Raw genomic sequence first — 18260 nt, forward strand, 5'->3', positions numbered from 1 at the left:
AGAAGGGTTTTTAAATGGTTTAAGTCGGATGAAGTCAGATTCCCCTAATGCCAGAACTCTTACTTCTTAGAGAATCTAATTTTCCAATCAACACTAGAAGTGTTTCTCTAAAGAAAAATGGAGGGAGAGTATTTTCTACTGGGCTCCATCCAAAGAATCCCTTTTTCTGATGAAATCATGTAATTCTCACAGGCCCCTTCTGGTGGAACACACAAATTCTATTAACTGTTATTTTATGCTAGAGGGGTATCTCTCAACCCAGCCTGTGCCCTCTCGCAGTCTGGGCCCCCTCAGGGGATGTCTGACTGACAGCTTAGGCCTGCTGCCAGGGGGTTTACTGCCACCACTGCTGCATTGGCCAGCCATGAGCCAGTTTCTGGCTGAGAGGTGCTTTCCCTGTTGGAGTGCACTTACCACCAGGGAAAAGCCCCTGCATTAAGCATCTGCTCCCTGATGGTCAGTGCCTGTCATAGCGACCACTAGTACCATCATTTGGTCAATTTGCATATTAGCCTTTTATTATATAGGATTTGCTATGAGCCACCCTCCACTAGCTATATTTTTTATGTTATTGAATTTAGCAATTATGTTAAATTAAGATGGTTATTATTTATTCTCAGGTCAATTAAATAACTTCCCAAAGGAGCTAGGAATCAAACCTTGGTTGGCTGAATTTTAAAACTATGGAGTTGTCTTCCTAAGGAGAGAAAAATTCCCACTCCGAATCACTAAACATCCATTCAGTGAAGCCACCATCTTTCTGAACTTACAGCTGTCTGAAAAGGGCTCATCTCCTTTCTGAATTTAAGTGTTTACCTTACCCATAAGAATATAGTACCCTTTGCCCGAGGGCAATAAAATAATTGTTCTGGTTTTAAAGGTCTTTCCTTCTGGCTCTTACAAGATTAGGATAAACAGAGGTGATGTTTATGTCAACAATGTTATTTAGCCAAATAGGTGACACCATCACTGTGAAAGCTAGATGATAGTGGACTCTAAGAAAGCAATGAGATATTTATGGATAAAATCAGACTCAAAATGAAGAATGCCTTTGCAACTGTAACTTCAGCACATTTGTCTGCATGTTATAATGTATTCACTGTAAAGTCTAGAAGCCTTATAAATATATGACTGGCAGTTGCCTCAGGCAGAAATCTTTTACTGATGCAATGAGATAAAAGTAATTAAGCTACATGTAGACTGATGGGTAATTAAATCCATGTGAAGCATTTTGTAACTAATTGCTATGTTCTAATCACAGATTGCTTTCTATTTGTCAAGGTAAGTGTATATAATTACACAGTCCTTATTTTCTTTAATCTGAAATCATCCCAGTTGGGTGAATTTTTTAAGCACTCTGAATCTTAGAATATTTGGTACATTTCTTGCATAAAGATAATTTGCATATTTTGTAATTTGAGGGCCTTTTATGTAAATAGCTTTTAGTGTCACTGACAGCAGTTCTATGTTCAATAGAGAGTTGCATAGTCTAGATTCATTGCTTGTTTTTAAATTTATTTTTAATAGTAAAGCTGGTTGTTATTTACTGAATGCTAGTGATGTTCAGAGCATTATATAGACTGTGGTACTGGTACAGTAGTCTGAAAGAACCAATGATCAGTAAGTGGTTTAAAAACAGGCTAGTCCCAGTGACACAAGTAAAACAAGTACATAGCTTTCAAAATTGCAGTCTTAGTATGGGAGAGCATTGTGGTTCTAGGCATGGTGTGACTACTTGACACACACTGGCAGGTCTCACCCGGCATTTCTAGAGTCAGGGCTAGAGATGTTTCATCTCTTGGTGGGAGTAAAATTTTGAATGTAGACACCCATTCAAAGCATGTTTTTTGTTTGTTTGCTTGTTGTTTTTTAATGGAATCCTTTTTTTTTATTGATTAAGGTATTATATATGTGTCCTTATCCCCCCATTGCCCTCCCCAACCACCCACTTCTGCCCTCACCTCCTGGTATCTGTGTTCATTGGTTATGCTTATATGCATGCATACAAGTCCTTTGGTGGTTCTCTCCCCTAACTCCCACTCTCCCCTGCCTCCCATCAGAGGTTTGACAGTCTGATCAATGCTTCTCTGTCTCTTGATCTGTTTTTGTTCATCAGTTCAGTTTATATTGTTCATTATATTCCACAAATGAGTGAGATCATGTGATATTTATCTTTTTCTGACTGGCTTATTTTGCTTAGCGTAATGCTCTCCAGTTCCAACCATGTTGTTGCAAATGGTATGTGCACTGATGGTGGGAATGCAGACTGGTGCAGCCACTGTGGAGAATAGTATGGAGTTTCCTCAGAAAACTAAAAATGGAATTCCCATTTGACCCAGTGATCCCACTTCTAGGAATATATCCCAAGAAACTAGAAACACCAATCAGAAATGACATATGCACCTCTATATTCATAGTGACACAATTCACAATAGCTAAGATTTGGAAACAGCCCTAAGTGCCCATCAGCAGATGAGTGGTACATCTACACAATGGAATACTATGCTGCTGCTTGTTTTGTTTTTTAAATACAAGTTGCTTCTGCAGCTACACAACACTAGATAGTGTGTTTCTGGGATGTCTTATTTCCAGAATAAGACACATGGATTCACTTAGATAATATTTGTGGAATTACTATGAATAGCATGTTGACTAAAAGTGAATCGAGCCTTAAATGGTTTTGCTCAGTGGATAGAGCATAGGCCTGAGGACTGAAGGGTCCCAGGTTTGATTCTGATCAAGGGCAAATTCCCAATAAGGGGTGTGCAGGAGGCAGCTAATAGATGATTCTCTCTCATTGATGTTTCTAATTCTCTATCCCTCTCCCTTCCTCTTTGTAAAAAAATCAATAAAATATATTAAAAAAATAAAAGTGAATCAAGATCATATTCTTCAGACTATCTTCATTTGTGAATTTGTCTTTCTCATATCCTTAGTTGGATAGAGAGACTGTCTTCTGACCTTCAAGACATACTATTAAGCCATTGGATTTTTTTAAAAAGCACACCTTTAATTCTGCTTCATACATTTTATTAAGTTTAAGTATATAGCAGCATTGCTTATTGGTAATAACTTTTAAAAAGAAATAGTTTATCATGAATATTTCTTAACTTTGGTCTTCTAAATGGTAACCGATGAAAGGCATGGTTTTCTAAGGCTAATTTGTAATATATTGATTAGGAAGCCAGATAATTTCCCCCTCATTCATCACACTGATTTTGTTTCAACTGTTAAAGCTGTCCTGTGTGTTGTCCAGAATTGGACTTTTGCAGCCACACAGTGGATCTGCTTCCCAGCCCTATTCTGTAGAAGACTGAGTTCCCTGCCAGCGAATGGCTTCTTTGTTTCAGATTAAATGTTATATCGATTCCTTTACACTACTACATCTCATCCTATTGTTTCACCTTCATATTAGTGCATAAATGCATAGTAAGTATAGATTTAATGTATTGTGTCTTTATTATATTTAAGCTTAATGCCTAGAAAGCATATTCTTGCTCACAACCTGCTGATGATTTGTTTTCACATCTCCCTGGCCTGCTCCTTAGTGTTATATTTGCCTATTTTGTAAATAGTTAACTGAAACCTTTTCTGTACATTTAGTTTCTTTATTTCTCTTTCATAGCTCTGTTACCATTTTTGTGTTTGTGTGCCCTGGGAAACTTCATGTAGGGGTTGGTGGTGACTACTTAACAAATACTGCTTGGTGATGATAACAGCAGCACTGTGACGTTTCAAAAGGTATTCTTTCACTTTCTAATTGCAAATATGTATATAGCATTTTTGTTTATGTAGTGTTTGAACTTTATTTGCAGAAGCAAGCATTCACTTGGCTTATTTTTAAAATAAGTTGATAATTTTTAGAAGCACCCTGATATTCGCTACTTTAAATCAGGAAGCTCTACTCAGTGTTGACGGAAATAGGTTATTGATTTGCATTAGACAAAAGACTGGGCCTGCCCTACTTAAACTTCACAGGAAGCACAGTCTCTTGTCCTGGTAGCCAGTGCCTTGTCTTGATCTTCCTTTTTAACTTATATTTTGAAATAAGTCCAGACTTAATGAGCATTGCAAAAATAATAGAAAGAGTTCTCATTTACCCTTTATCCAACTTTCTAAATGTTAATATATTATATGACCATAGTACAATGATCAATGTCAGAAGAATTAACATTGATATAAAACTATTATGTAACCTACAGACCCTATAGATTTCATCCATTCTTCCATAATGTCCTTTCTCTGGTCCAGGAGGCAATCCAGGATCCCATATTACAGATAGTTATCATGTCTCCTCATTCTCTTCACCTCCAATCCAGGACAGGACCACTGTCTTCCTTTGTGTACGTAACTGGGATATTTTTGAAGTGGACTGGCCAGCTGTTTTATAGGTTCTTTCTCAATTGGGTTGTCTGATGTTAAAGCATAAAGTGTATAAGGTATAGCATCTTACATTTGTCAATCATATTATTTAAAGAATTTTCAATTTATCTTGATTAATTATTTAGAAGAAAGTACCATTTATGAATGAATTAAAGTTTATGCTAATTCTTTCAGTTCTTCATTTCAGACAGTTCTATAGTCTATATTACAGTGCTATCCAATAAAAATATGTGGACATGTATGTAATTTAAAACTTTATAGTTATCACATTAAGTAAAGTAAAAAGATACAAGTTCAGTTTATTTTCTAAGATATTTAAATATAATCATTTCAACTTATATTCAATATAAAAATTTTGATATTTGCTTTCTTATTTCGTACTCAGTCTTTAAAATCTGTGTGTCCTTTATAGAATATCTTAATTGGGACTAATCATATTTTAAGTGCTCAGTAGCCACATTGGCTGGTGGCTATTCAATTGAATAATAAAAGTTTATATTCTTTATGCATCTCACATGTTATTTGTGCATTGTTTTGGTTTTCTTTCTAATACTATGAAAGAATTCTATCTTTTGAGATTTTGATTGATAGTCCTCTTTTTGCCATAAGGATAGCCACAGTATTATGGGTGTTCTTTTTGAACCATTGAATTGACATCAAAGAGTTTTGTTGGAGTTCCCTTTTTGGAAGAGATTAATTGTTATCCTTGCTCTGCTATTAGTTATTGTATAACTTTGGACAAGTCGCTTAACCTTTCTGATCTTCAAGTCTATGTCTGTAAAATGAAGTAATAAAGTATTTTGGTTCTTAAAATTGTGTTTGTATTTGTTATTCAAGTACTACATTGATTAATTACCCTAAAATGAATTGTGTTAGTTGTACTACTAAAAACAAAAATCTATTTTTAGTGAACTATAGTGAGTGGCCTGCTGATAGACAATGAAGAGAGAGAAAAATAGCCTCACTCCACTCTCAGGTGTGGAATTATTAAAGTCTCATATCATATCTGATTACTCATTGAGAGCCCTGAGTTGTAATAATGGAGGCAATGGAAAAGGCAAGGCAACAGAGCTATTGGTTTATTGTTTTCCTCAGTGTCATGACCAACTCTATTTTCTCTTTCTTTGAAAAGTTGAATTATTGATGGTAAGAAATTAAAATATTCACTCTATGAGTTATTTTGTTTTTATTTTTGGTGTTTTATTTATTCCTTTTTTTTTCTTTTTTTCTTTATTGATTACAGTATTGCATATGTGTCCTTATCTCCCCATTGTCTCTTCCCCTCCCCCCACACACACACTCATGCCCTCACCCTCCTGGTGTCTATGTCCATTAGTTAGGCTTATATGCATGCATACAAGTCCTTTGGTGGATCCCTCCCCCTTACTCCCCTCTTCCCTGCCTCCCCTCTGAGGTTTGACAGTCTGATCGATGCTTCTCTGTCTCTTCATCCATTTTTGTTCATCAGTTTATGTTGTTTGTTATATTCCACAAATATAAAAAACAAAACAAAACAGAACAACAACAAAAAACATGAGTGAGATCATGTGATATTTGTCTTTCTCTGACTGGCTTATTTTGCTTAGCATAATGCTCTCCAGTTCCATCCATGCTTTGCAAATGTTAAGAATTCCTTCTTTTTCCTGCAGCATAGTATTCCATTATGTCGATGTACCACAGTTATTTTAAAATGTCAGTTTTTTCCTTTCAGGCCAGAGGAGAGTTAGCATTTTACTTTTAATTACCTAATATTAGCTATCTAGATTAGCTTCACATAACAAAATTTAATAAAGGTCATTGCACTTAATTATTCTTGTAGAACCACTTATTTTAAATGTATTTCTTTATTGATTTCAGAGAGAAAGAGAGAGGGAGAGAGAGACAGAAACATCAATGAAGAGAGAATTATTGGCTGGCTACCTTCTGCACAGCCCCTGCTGGGGATTGAGCCTACCACCCAGGCATGTGCCCTGCCTGGGAATCAAATCATGACCTCCTGGTCCACAGGTCAATGCTCAACCCCTGAGCCACATGGCAGGGTGAGAACCACTTATTTTAAAACACACAGACTTTATTGGTTGACATAGCTTCTTTCTAAAACAAAAAAGAGAGACTTTACCAATATTTACTTAATTACAGGAATTATTGTCATTCTAATTTTAAAGTATATTTTCAAGACATAAAAATCTATAGAAACCAGCATCGTTTTAAAAATTCACCAATTGTATTAAGCCCTAATATTTTATCACATTTAATTTATACTTTTTTAATATAAAAGAATTAAATATAATGTTGAAGCCTCTATGCTCTATTACACTTCCTGTCTCCTCTAGAGTTAATGATTCATTATAAAATTCCCAGCATTTCAATACTTTTTCTCTCCTCTTTTTTCTGCCTTTTTCTGGATTGAGTATTGTGATTTTGTCTTCACTGTTGCTTTATTAGCTATGCCTCTTTGTTTTATTGATTGATTGATTGATTGATTCATTCATTCATTCATGAATGCATTCACAGTTGCTCTGGAGTTTAAATATGCTTAACTTATTACAATCCACCTTCATAATCTTATAGTTGTATACTTTCATTTCCTCCTTCCGCATATTGTTTATCCTATTGTCATTTTTTTGCATAAATTGTAGACCCCCTAACTATATTGTCATTGTTGTTGGTTTTTGCCTAAAATAGTCAATTATAGTTTAAAGAGATAAGAAGTGAGGAAAAAATAGCTTTTATATATATTCACACATTTAACATTTTTGGTCTTGTTCTTTCCTTTATGTATCATCTAGTGCTTTCTTCCCACCCCCACCCCCATCTAGAATACATTCTCTTGTATTTAAGGACTTTTCTTCCTTATTATTTAGAGTAGTGGTCTAAATAATAAGTAAGAAATTCTCTCAGATTTATTTGCCTCACTTTTTTATTTTTTCCTCAAATTGAATAGTCATTTTCTTATTTTCATGGAATACAAAATTCTAGGACAGTGTTTCAGTGTTTTCAGGATGTCTCTCCATTCCATTCTGGTTTGCATAGTTTCTTACAAGAAGTTTCTGTTCTCCTTATCTTTGTGCCTGTGTACAACATCTTCTCCTCCCTAATTGTTTTTGAAGTTTTCTCTTTATTACTTTTTTTTTTAAAGCCATTTGTTTATAATGTGTTTGGGGGTAGTTTTTGTTTTTTTCTACTGAGTTTGAGTTTCTTGAATTTATATTTTATAGTTTTCATCAAATTTGGAAAATGTAATCATTATTTCAGGGAATCTAATGCATATGTTGGTTGGCTTGATATTGTTCTTCTCAGTTTATTCTTATTCTTAGTATTATTTCTTTCTTTGCTTAATTTTGGATAATTTCTATTACTGGGTGTTTAATTTCATCTCCTGAACGGTGTCTTTTTTCAAACTTCTGTTTCTTTTCTCATCACCTTCAGATTTTCTGAACACATGGACCACATTTATAATACCTCTTTTAATATAATTTTCTGCTAATTTCATCATTCCTGTCACTTATGACTCTGTTCTGACTGATCATAACCATAGTCAATATTTTCTTTCTTGTCTGAATGCCTGTGAATTTTTGTTTGGATGCCAGACATTTTGAATTTCATCTTGTTGAACATTGAATTTTGTTGCATTCCTTTAAATAGGAGTTTAGACTTTGTTCAGTTATAGAGTTATTTGAAATTACTGTAGTTTGATCTTTTGAGGCTTTCTTATAAGGTCTGTTAGTATAGGTTCAGAGCAGCTTCTAGTTTAACATGAATTTTCCTCCACCACTAAGACATATACACTCCTAAGGACCCTCCCTAATGAGTTATGTATTCTATGTCTTTCTCTTGTCTTACGGGAACACAAACTCTTGGTCCTGTATGACGTTTAGGAATTGTTTGGTCCACTGCTTTCCTGTGATTCTTTTCCCAGCCATGGGCTTTGGTTTCCTCTTATTCATGCCCAGATAGTACTCAACTAAAAATGGGAGGAACCCTCTGCTCATCTCTGTGCAACTTTTGCTTCTTAAATATTTAACCCTGTAAATTACAGCCTTTTGTACTGCAATCTTTGTCTCCCCAACTTAGCAAGATCACCAGGCTCTGTTTACTTGCCCTCTTCTGCACCGTGGCCTTAGAAAATGCCTCCAGGTGGAGATGGGCGGTCATAGGACTCACCTTGTTCGCTTCTCTAAAAAATCACACCCTGCACTGCCTATTACTCCTGTCTGATGGCTTCATGTATATTTAATCAAATTTTCTAGTTGTTTATAGCATTAAGGCAATTCTGTAACAGTTAATCCTTTGTATGCAGAAATGGGAGTCCTCATAATATTTCCTTTTAATTAAAATTTTGTGTTGTCATTAACATGGCCAGAGTCCATAATTTTTACTGGATATCACACATTCCTCCTCAGAAATGAACCTGATGGTACATATAATTTTGATTATCATAGCTGGGTTATCAAGTTATAGAGTTGGTTATGGGTATATGTTATTCTATTATAATCAATATTAAAATCACCTTTTATTAATACCACCTGCAGGTGTTTTAGTGCTTTGTTCATAGAAATTTTAAATTGAAGACGTAGCTAATTATTAAATTCTTGATATCTCAGGTGTGTATCAGAACTTTCTATTCTGATTATTCTAATTTTTGTCAAGGTACAACTACCATCTTCTTAATACTTCCCAACTTTTAAAGTGCACAGGTTATTTTTATAAGACTATTTTAACTAATATACTTTTGGGTCAGTTGCCAATTATAGTAGTTAAAAAGAGTAAAACTAATCTGAATTATTCTATTATTATAGTTAATTGGTGTGAGCATAGTAGATCTTTGAGAGTGAGCTACTTTTTTCTTTAATGAACTTTAATGGCTTTTTCTTTCTTCTGCCTGCCTCATAAGAGGATTCTACTTTACTTGTTCTTATTTGTCCTTCCTTCAGAAATTATAGCAGTGGTTCAACTTTTTCGAAGACTCTTTGAGTTTGTTGGAAATGTTAGTTTTTTGGATGTCAATTTAATTGATGCTAAGTGAGAGGTTGGGGCCCAAGAGTAATATTTAGGTTCTGTTGGTAGAAAGAAGGAAGAAGAAAAAGGAGAAGATAGAAAATACTGGCACCACTTCAGTTCCCTATAGATGCTACCAACTAGAAAGCATAAATGTTTAATGGTCTCAGATTTCTCTTACTTGTTTCTATTTAAATTTATTAGTCTTGTTTAACTCATTTCAATCAATTGTAATATATTCCCCCTTCAAAAAAGAGTGAAAGAAATTAATTTATTTTAGAAAAACTGGACAATTTCATACTCTGTTATTTCTTTATCTGTTCCTTCTTATATACCAAATCTAGTGCTTTGATGATTCTAAAGCTGTATTAAACATTCATGAGCATAAGCATGAGAGTATCTTAAAACATGAAGTTATTGAGAGCTTTCACTAGTAAATATAATATACATATTGCTTACGCATCACATATGACAGTGAACAGGTTGTCAACATGTAATTTTTGTTCTCCTAGCTTTGCCCTCTTGCAACAACTTTTGTCAACACTGGCTCCCATCTTATAATTCTTTTTCATCCCTCGCTCACCTCATCTCAACCACACTGACTTCTTTGTGGTTTTGTGGGAACTATAATCATGCTCATGCTGTGTCTTTGTACATTATATTCCCTCTACTTCCAGCACTCTTCCTTCTCATACTGATCTATGTGGCTTACTACCTTTGTTCATTCAAGTGCTGTGTCATTGTGAGTCTTCCTCGATTATTCTTTGTCAAAAATAGCAATGTCCTTTCCCAACCACTTTATCTCATTCCTTTTATCCTGCTTTAAAAATTTTTATTAGCATTTACTTTTACTTGATCTACATTATTAATCTTAGTTCATTGTCTCTCTCACTTGAACAAATTTCATGAGAGCCAAGACTTTGTCTCTAAGACCTAGAACATATCTGGCACAAAATCATGACAAATACTTGTTAGAAGAAGAATGAATGAATGAATGAATGGTGTTTTCTTTGTATTAGGACAACTAAACTATATCTATGATGCACCTTCCAATTGAACATAAGAATATAATGTAAAAGTTAAAAACTGTATTTGCTGTTTAAATACTTGCAATGATAATGTACAAGTTTTATGTTCAAAGTCAAATTTCCCTAATTGGAACTAAGATTTTCAGATCATATTTGACTGTAGTTTTGGTGGTAATTAAAGTAATGTGTTCTTTTACAATAATATTTAAGTTCTATTTGTTCTTCATTCTATAAATGTGTTCAATGGCGCAAACAAGGCAAAATCCTTTGCTTCTTTAGTTTCCTTTTCCCTCTAAACTATTCTATAACTCTCTAAGTTAGTCTTAGAATCTAGATAAATCTAGATAAATTATTATAATCACCATGATCCTTTACTGAGGAAAAAGCTCTGCGTTGCAAGTTTCCAGTTATTTTCTTTCTTCTTCCTCATACATCCTTTTGTATCTGTAATGCTGGGTATATTAGAAGTTGAGTTTGTGAATTTTTTTTTTTTTTAAGACAAAATATTATGTCTTTCCGCATCCTGCTGAAACATCAGAGGCCCATTCAGAGACACTGTTGTCTAGATTTCTTCCATGTATGGAACAAACACACTGTGGTATTCGGGATAATCTGCCTCATTGAGGCTTATTGCAGATTTTGGACACTGGAGAATCAGATGCCTTGTTTCCAGATAGTGTGTCTCCTTTTGTGGTGTTTGTTTTGTTTTCCATTATTTCCAAATTCTTGTCGAAGCATGGAAATAAACAAACAATATTCTTCCTAATTATGACCTTTCAAAAGAAATAATTTAAACAGGTTGTTTTTGTTTAGTTACAACATTATCAATTATGCCAACAAGTTTGTTTCTTTGTATCACAATAATCACAGATGTCAGATGCTCTGGAAATTCTGTCTCCTTGTTAACTCTTGCTATTAAAGCAATAAAAAGGATAATTTTAAAGTTTAATTATTTTATGAGTGATTAATCTTTCTGAATTTACCTGTAATTGGGAAGTCTTACTTCTAAATAAAACAACTTGTATTCATCTGCTGTGCTCTCCAGTTACTCCTGTATGGTAACTTCTAATTTAATCTGTGCAGAAGTTAAAGGAGACCATGCAACACACCTTGCAACATTCAAGCTGCATTTCCATATTGTCCAAAGAAAATTCATTTTCTCATTGCCTAACAGGATTATTTCCTCATTGCCTAAGTGAATTGCACAAGGAAACAAAATTAAGTCAATTTGACTACGGTGAAAGTGTTGCTCAAAGATAGTCAAGAACAGTAATTATGTTGTGATTATGGGTGAGAAAAGTTCTTAATCTTAGGAGATATATGCATTGATTTATTTAGATTTAAAGTGCTATCATGTCTGCAACTAATTCTCAAAGGGTTCAGGGGGGAAGAACATACAAAATACCATGTGCTTATGGGTGTGGAGAGATTGAGTGCTCACAGATGTGACAAAATGCTATATATGAGTCCGAGTGAAGGAGTGATGGTTATTCATGTTGGACTCCTGAATCTTTCCTCTAAATTCAACATTGTTCAAAAGAAAACAGTGAAAAAATAATTTGGGTCACTAATAATTCTTTTAAGTTTGTAAAAATAGTATAAACATGATATAATTGAAGAATTAGGTAATGAATAATTATCTAATATAGTGGCCTATTAATTGAGTTTTCATGAGTTATATATCATTGTTATATATTTATAAGATATCCCTAGTTGGTCCACTTCAGAGGCAATCTTTAATAAAATTGTCATTTAAATCCCTTTTTTATCTGACAGGAAAACATAAAACTCTTAATGTCTAGTAATAGGATTAGAAGGACCATTGTCTAATTTGCTATTAAATAAATAAGTTAAATAACTAGAAGATGCCTATAAATAGATATTATTACTTAGAAACATCTCCATTGAATAAATTTTCATGACTTTTGAAGTGTTTAAACAGAGGGTTGTATTTATTTCTGAATTTTCTAAGATTATTTTTAAGAAGAATGAGCCTATAAAAATCTAGTTAATATGCACTATGACCCTTTAAAAAACGCATCAGGAATTAAGATCTGAATATTTAATGCACATGCATAAATATAACATACTGTATGTTTAACTTATATTCCTTATTGGCCTTAGAAGAAAATGGCGCATAAAGGCTGGACTGGTGGAGAAGGGATAATAGGTGGAATTGAGAGGAAGAAGGGGAGGGCTGGGTGGCAGGCAGAGCAGAAGACAGGAGAAGGGGAGACAACACATCTTCCGAGGAAGAAAGATTTAGCAGATTTGAAGGTGTTTTTCTTTATTATGTTTATTTGATGTAATTTTCTTGCCATCATGATTTCTTCCATTAATGATAGTTTACAGTTTTCATATTTTTGTAGTCTTTATTTTTAAACTCTACTCATGATGAAACATTTGCAGCAACATATTATGGTGGAAATTTTCCCCCATGATAGAGCAAGAGCAACTAGAGAAATATCACTCCTTGGACCAGATGAAATCAATCTTTACCAGTATTTTAATTTATTGCAATAAAACTCATACACAGGAAAATTATAGTGAATCATGATCTTTTGAAATTGAGTTTTGGCAAAGTTTGATTTTTTTTAAAAGGATTTTCTTTGTTGTGAGACTATTTTCTTGAGAAAATTATATTTTAAGTCTCCTACTTTTCCATCCTCTGTCATCTCAGATTACTATGGAACAAAGATCAGAATCCAGCTGTTGAGGTTGCTTTCTGTTCAGGGGGAAATAGCAATGTGTTTCAACTCAAACCTGATCAGTAAATTCGTGGATAAATGATAACTGATCCTAATAAGTAAGCTTTTTAAAGGCTTTTGTGTTATTGTTTTTTTACCTTGCAAGACGCATTTCATTTCTTCATAGTATTTGCTTTTCTTTTTCCAAAATTAACACAACAAAAGGATGAAGGGTCAGATGAACCTAAGGTTCCTCAGAAGTCAGAGACTGAACAATTTAAGAAAAATGAACAAAACTCAGGCAGATGAATAATTTTAGGAAAAAGTAAAAATTCCCTTTGGATGCTTTAAAAGCTAGTTTTTGTCTCCCACTTTTTTCCAGCCATTACTTTCTCTCTTTTTTTGCATATATTTATTTTTACAGACATGGGAGGTTTTACTAGGCATTCACTTCTCTTATCTCAGTTCTTCCTGCTTGCTTCTCTTTTTCATTTCCATGTGTTTGTTTTTCTGACATGTATTAATCAAAGTCCACATTATATTGCAGACCGGGCCTATCTATCTCATTGGGGCTGACGTCATATCCACTTCCAGCTCACCCTTCATTTTGGTTTCTAAGGCTGTGTTCTTCAATACCCACCCCCTCCACCACCTCCATTAGTGATGTATGTGAAGTCCCCAGGATGTCTGTCACTGTCCCCTTGCCAGCTCCGGGATAACAGCCAATCTTAGATCACAGAAGTTTAATGATGAATCCATATCTGTCATGAGCTGGAATTGCTGCAGGGCACATAGTAGGTAACGGCCTAATAAATGTCTGATGGATGAATAAAGAAATGAATGTGCAAAGGAATAGAGCTCATAACTGAAGTCCTTAAGGAATGAAGCTGTTTAGGCAAGCACTTCTGTCCACAGTATAGCCAATTAAGTGTGCAGATAGAAGCATGCATGTGTCCCCATATCCATTAGCGATTACAGACTCCAGCCTTCGGTTTCCCTGGTGAATTCATATGCAAGCTGACCTGACAGGAACTGCTTGCCCTGTGAGTAATCACAAGACTTCCCAGGGAAAAGGATGTCAGATGGGGTTCCATATTTAGCTTCACCTTTAGTGTGAAATGACTCTCTCTATCCTAAGTATTTGAGGGATCAGCTCTCATTAGCATTCATGCTTGAAATATAACCTTACAAAATCTGTACTCTCTCACATTGATTAAGAGCAAAATCATCTTTGACAAATTTTTGGATTGAATTGGCCAGGCACAATTCTCCCTAAGTCCACGGGTTTCACATTTTGCACACGTTCTCCCATTTCATTGTGTTTTAAGCCAGGTTGCTATTATATAGAGCACTTTAGCAGCCTTGATCTTGGAGACATCAAGACCATTATTCCTGTTGTTGCTGATTTAGTGTTACAGCTGCTTCCTCTTTATGTGATTTAATTTGAAGTTTCAGCCCACCAGGGGGCTATTGGTCCCCACCTATGCAGCTTGAGAGCTGGCTGCTATTTCTGCTTGGATGTTATTTCCATTCCTATTCATAGTGATTTTTCCCCTTCTATATTCATCTAGCAACAGCAAGGCACTGTTCCAGGAACTTGCTCTCTCTACATAAGGCGTAACGTGGAACCATTTGGATGGAAAAATTATAAATTAAAATTATTCTGTTCATTTTAAAATATTCATATTGTATTGCTCAAATGCCAGTAACTGGAAAATCATGGATAATGTCCTGTTTTTATAACCTCTTTCAGAGTGTTTTAAAATCTGTTTATGTTGTTACTTAGCCATCTCTTTTCCTGGAGTGGATTTTGTGATAAGATTTAAAAGAAAAAAAGGTTGTATGAGTCCAGTGTCTGATGGCATATGTAATATTAAAATAAAGATGATGCCACTAATTGCAATCCATTTTTTTAAAATATATAAATAGAACAGTATTTACTCCATGGACAAAGAATATTTATAAAATTACAAGACTACACAGGGAACCTATACACATGTTAGACTGTTTCTTCTGAGGATACATTTCTTTATTATATGAGTAAAACTAAACAAAGGTGTATTACTTTCTGGAATTATGTATTTAATTTAAGAAAACCCATATATTCATAACACAACTGCTTTTCAAATACAAAAAACATCTCCAACTTTTTAAATGGAACTTTTTTGTTTTTATTGTTATATCCTGTTTTCTGTGATAGTTGTTTCTTTAATTTCAGGAAATGAAAATCCTATTTCTATCCTTGTATTTCCTGTGTTGTTTAGATATGGGTGAGGATGTGCATGTCTCAAAAAGACAAGTGGGGAAAAGGGAACATGTTTTTGTGTGGGTTGGCTAGTTTTTTGATTAATAACTATATTTCTTATTCTTAAGGAAAGAATAGTGATTGGAGATCTTACCTTCATGTATGTTTCTCCCTCTGTGGAACACATTAAGGAGAGGAAAGTTCTTTGCTTTTTGCTCCTATACTCTGTTAATTTTCAGTTTATATTCACTTAAAAGCCATGTGTTTTATTTGTTGTCTCTCTTGGCTAGGAATATTTAATGTATTTTTGAAACTCTTTTGTTCCATCAACTAAAGATGACTTAAAATTATACTTTTAAGATTCTTTCCAGAAATGTATACTTCTGGTTGAGGCTGTGGTCTTTCTTTGTGTGCCTTGTATATGTGCTTAGGTTCTTCAGCAGCAACAAATCACTTCAGCGTGAACACATTTCACAGGTCCACTTTATTGTTTGTTGAGACTTTGAAGCATTTTGCCTTTTCAAATAGGCTAATCCTTTAATTGAATGTGCATTCAGAAGCATTCTGTGTGCCATGCAAATCTGAGTAACTCTTGCTAACTCTGTTTTATTCATTTTAATTAATACTAGGTTATCCAAAAGTATTTCCTTTCAATTTTTAGAAGGAAGTTATTTTAGGCTATATTATTTGAAGTCAGGATTGTTTACAACAACAGCAGCAACAAAACATGTAGACATTTTCCTGAGGTCTGATGGATGGGAAATAGGATGCAAACTGTCAGTAAGCAGGTTTCCCAAGACAAATACTTACACAACCAACTTCTTTGAACAAAGCCCTGTACTGTGTTCTTAATTGACTAAAGAAGTCAAATTAGAAGAGTCACTACAGGAGAAATGGATGCCTCATAATTAATAATTTGTGAGCTAAACCTTAACCATACTTGACATTTTTCCTTGGGTTGGTGACAGACTGATTAGTGAGGTTACTGCTGATAGTACCTATTCAGTAGTGCGACTGTTCAGTTCTGAGACTTTTGTTGTTCAATAAAGTAGGTTTTCCCTGTGATGGGACCACAGCCTTAGTCTTGATCAAAGTGCTTTGGAGGAAACAGGCTTGAACTGATTGTCTGTGAATGTTAATCACTCCATAGGACGCACTGATAATTTACAGCATTGTTGTAACTCTCTGGTGTTCATAAAATGAACTTAATAACCCAGTGCTACCATGGGATAAGCTGCTTTTTTTCCTGCAACTGAATACCCAGATTGCCTGCATAATAATGCTGAGAAATAGTGCATTAAAAAGAGTGAGCAGCTGTATGATGAAGGAAACGGCTCTGCAACAGATTTGTTCATTATCTCCTTTGATTCACAGAGGGTGTTTGCGAGATATGGTTGACCAGTGAAGACACAGGGGCTTATGGCAGAGATATTGGCACTGATCTCCCCACACTGCTGTGGAAGCTGGTTGAAGTGATTCCTGAGGGAGCCATGCTGAGGCTGGGCATGACAAATCCGCCCTATATTTTAGAGCATCTGGAGGTAAGGAAAAGCACCCCATTTCCACGCCGACACCGACAAAAAGCAACCCAGACAATGTGGTAGCCTCGGCATTATCACATGAGCTTCATTTAAAACCACTTTCACATTTTTTGTGTGTGTGGTCCCACGTTACCAAGGATGAATGGAGAATTTCAAGTTCCCTTCTTTGTCAGTCTGCACATCTTGTTTTGCTTCTTCCCTATTAATTAACGTTGCCTGGCTTTCCCAGCACTTGTCACAGGTCTTTGTTTCTTTTTTGCAGCCTTTCAGTTTTCCATTGCATAAATTTGCCTCAATTCCTCCATTTAGAACCTTTGTCTACTTTAGGGCTGCTAATACATTGCATTAATTTTGCAGCTAACAGGGAACCTTACACTGCCTGTGTTACGACTGTTAGCCTCGTCAGTACGGATGCTGTACTGTAAGTCTGAGGGGTTAGGAATTTCATCCCTTTGTCAGTAGACAGTTAGGGGTGAGTAGCATCAAAGAGACATGGAGCTGGTAGTCTTCCATTTGCTTCTTTTATAATCAGTGTGAAAAAGGTATTTGTAATAAAGTGAGATACCTGGTTTCATTTTTATACCTTCATGGATCAGGATGCCTCCCTTCAAGTAGCTTACTGTCAAACTAGAAAACTGGACATGTGCACAAGTAGCTGTGGTTCCTGATGACAAATGCTACAATACATGAGCAATTACATATGTATAGGAAGCAGTCATTTATATGAAAAGGCACATGCTAGGATCCATGACTAATATAGTGAACAAAATAATTATTTTAATCCTAAATTTAATAATTGCTGTTGGAAAGTCATGTGCAAAGTATAAACACAAGTCACATAATTTTAATCAGTTGTGTTCTTTGCAGTTAGTTTATGTAGAAAAATAACATTCTCCCAATTTAAAAGCTAGTGTAGTTGCTGAAATTTAATGCATATTTGCAAATGAATATTCAAAGATTGTTTCTGTTGATTTGATTTGATACCTATACTTGTTAAGGCTGTTGCTGAAAAGCCTCTCTGATATCAACAGTGGATTTTAGATATTCTGAAAACAGAGTTGCTAGCAACCTGATTGTTGATTATAAATTGTCATGAAGAAATTTAGCAATATTAGTTTTGCTGTTTATATTTTCCTAGTCAGATATTATAATAAAGGTATGCAATTTATATGTTAACTTTGGTACTTTGGACAATGTATCGTAGGACAAATATAATTTTCTATTTACAGATTAGTCACAGGCATGTCAATTTTTACTTAACTCTCTGATGCAACACTTGAAAAAGCAAGTGATTATCTGTAAGAATCAAATATGCTGAGACTACTGCAGTCTTGCTGTGTTTTCAGTAGATATGAAACATGCTTTATGAAAACCAGGA

The 18260-nt window shown here is 34.7% G+C and overlaps 1 protein-coding gene across 6 annotated transcripts in view; it reads left to right on the forward strand.

Annotated features, from left to right (window-relative positions):
• CDKAL1 (CDK5 regulatory subunit associated protein 1 like 1) overlaps nt 1-18260 on the forward strand; it is a 625188-nt gene that overhangs the window by 366816 nt on the left and 240112 nt on the right. For all 6 annotated transcript variants that reach the window (XM_036448124.1, XM_045584325.1, XM_036448129.1 and 3 more), the window contains one exon: nt 16716-16882. In XM_036448124.1, the coding sequence (XP_036304017.1) occupies nt 16716-16882 (167 nt within the window). The remainder of the gene's footprint in view (nt 1-16715; nt 16883-18260) is intronic.

The sequence above is a fragment of the Pipistrellus kuhlii genome, unplaced genomic scaffold, assembly GCF_014108245.1.
Source record: "Pipistrellus kuhlii isolate mPipKuh1 unplaced genomic scaffold, mPipKuh1.p scaffold_m20_p_2, whole genome shotgun sequence".
In the NCBI taxonomy this organism is placed as follows: domain Eukaryota; kingdom Metazoa; phylum Chordata; class Mammalia; order Chiroptera; family Vespertilionidae; genus Pipistrellus; species Pipistrellus kuhlii.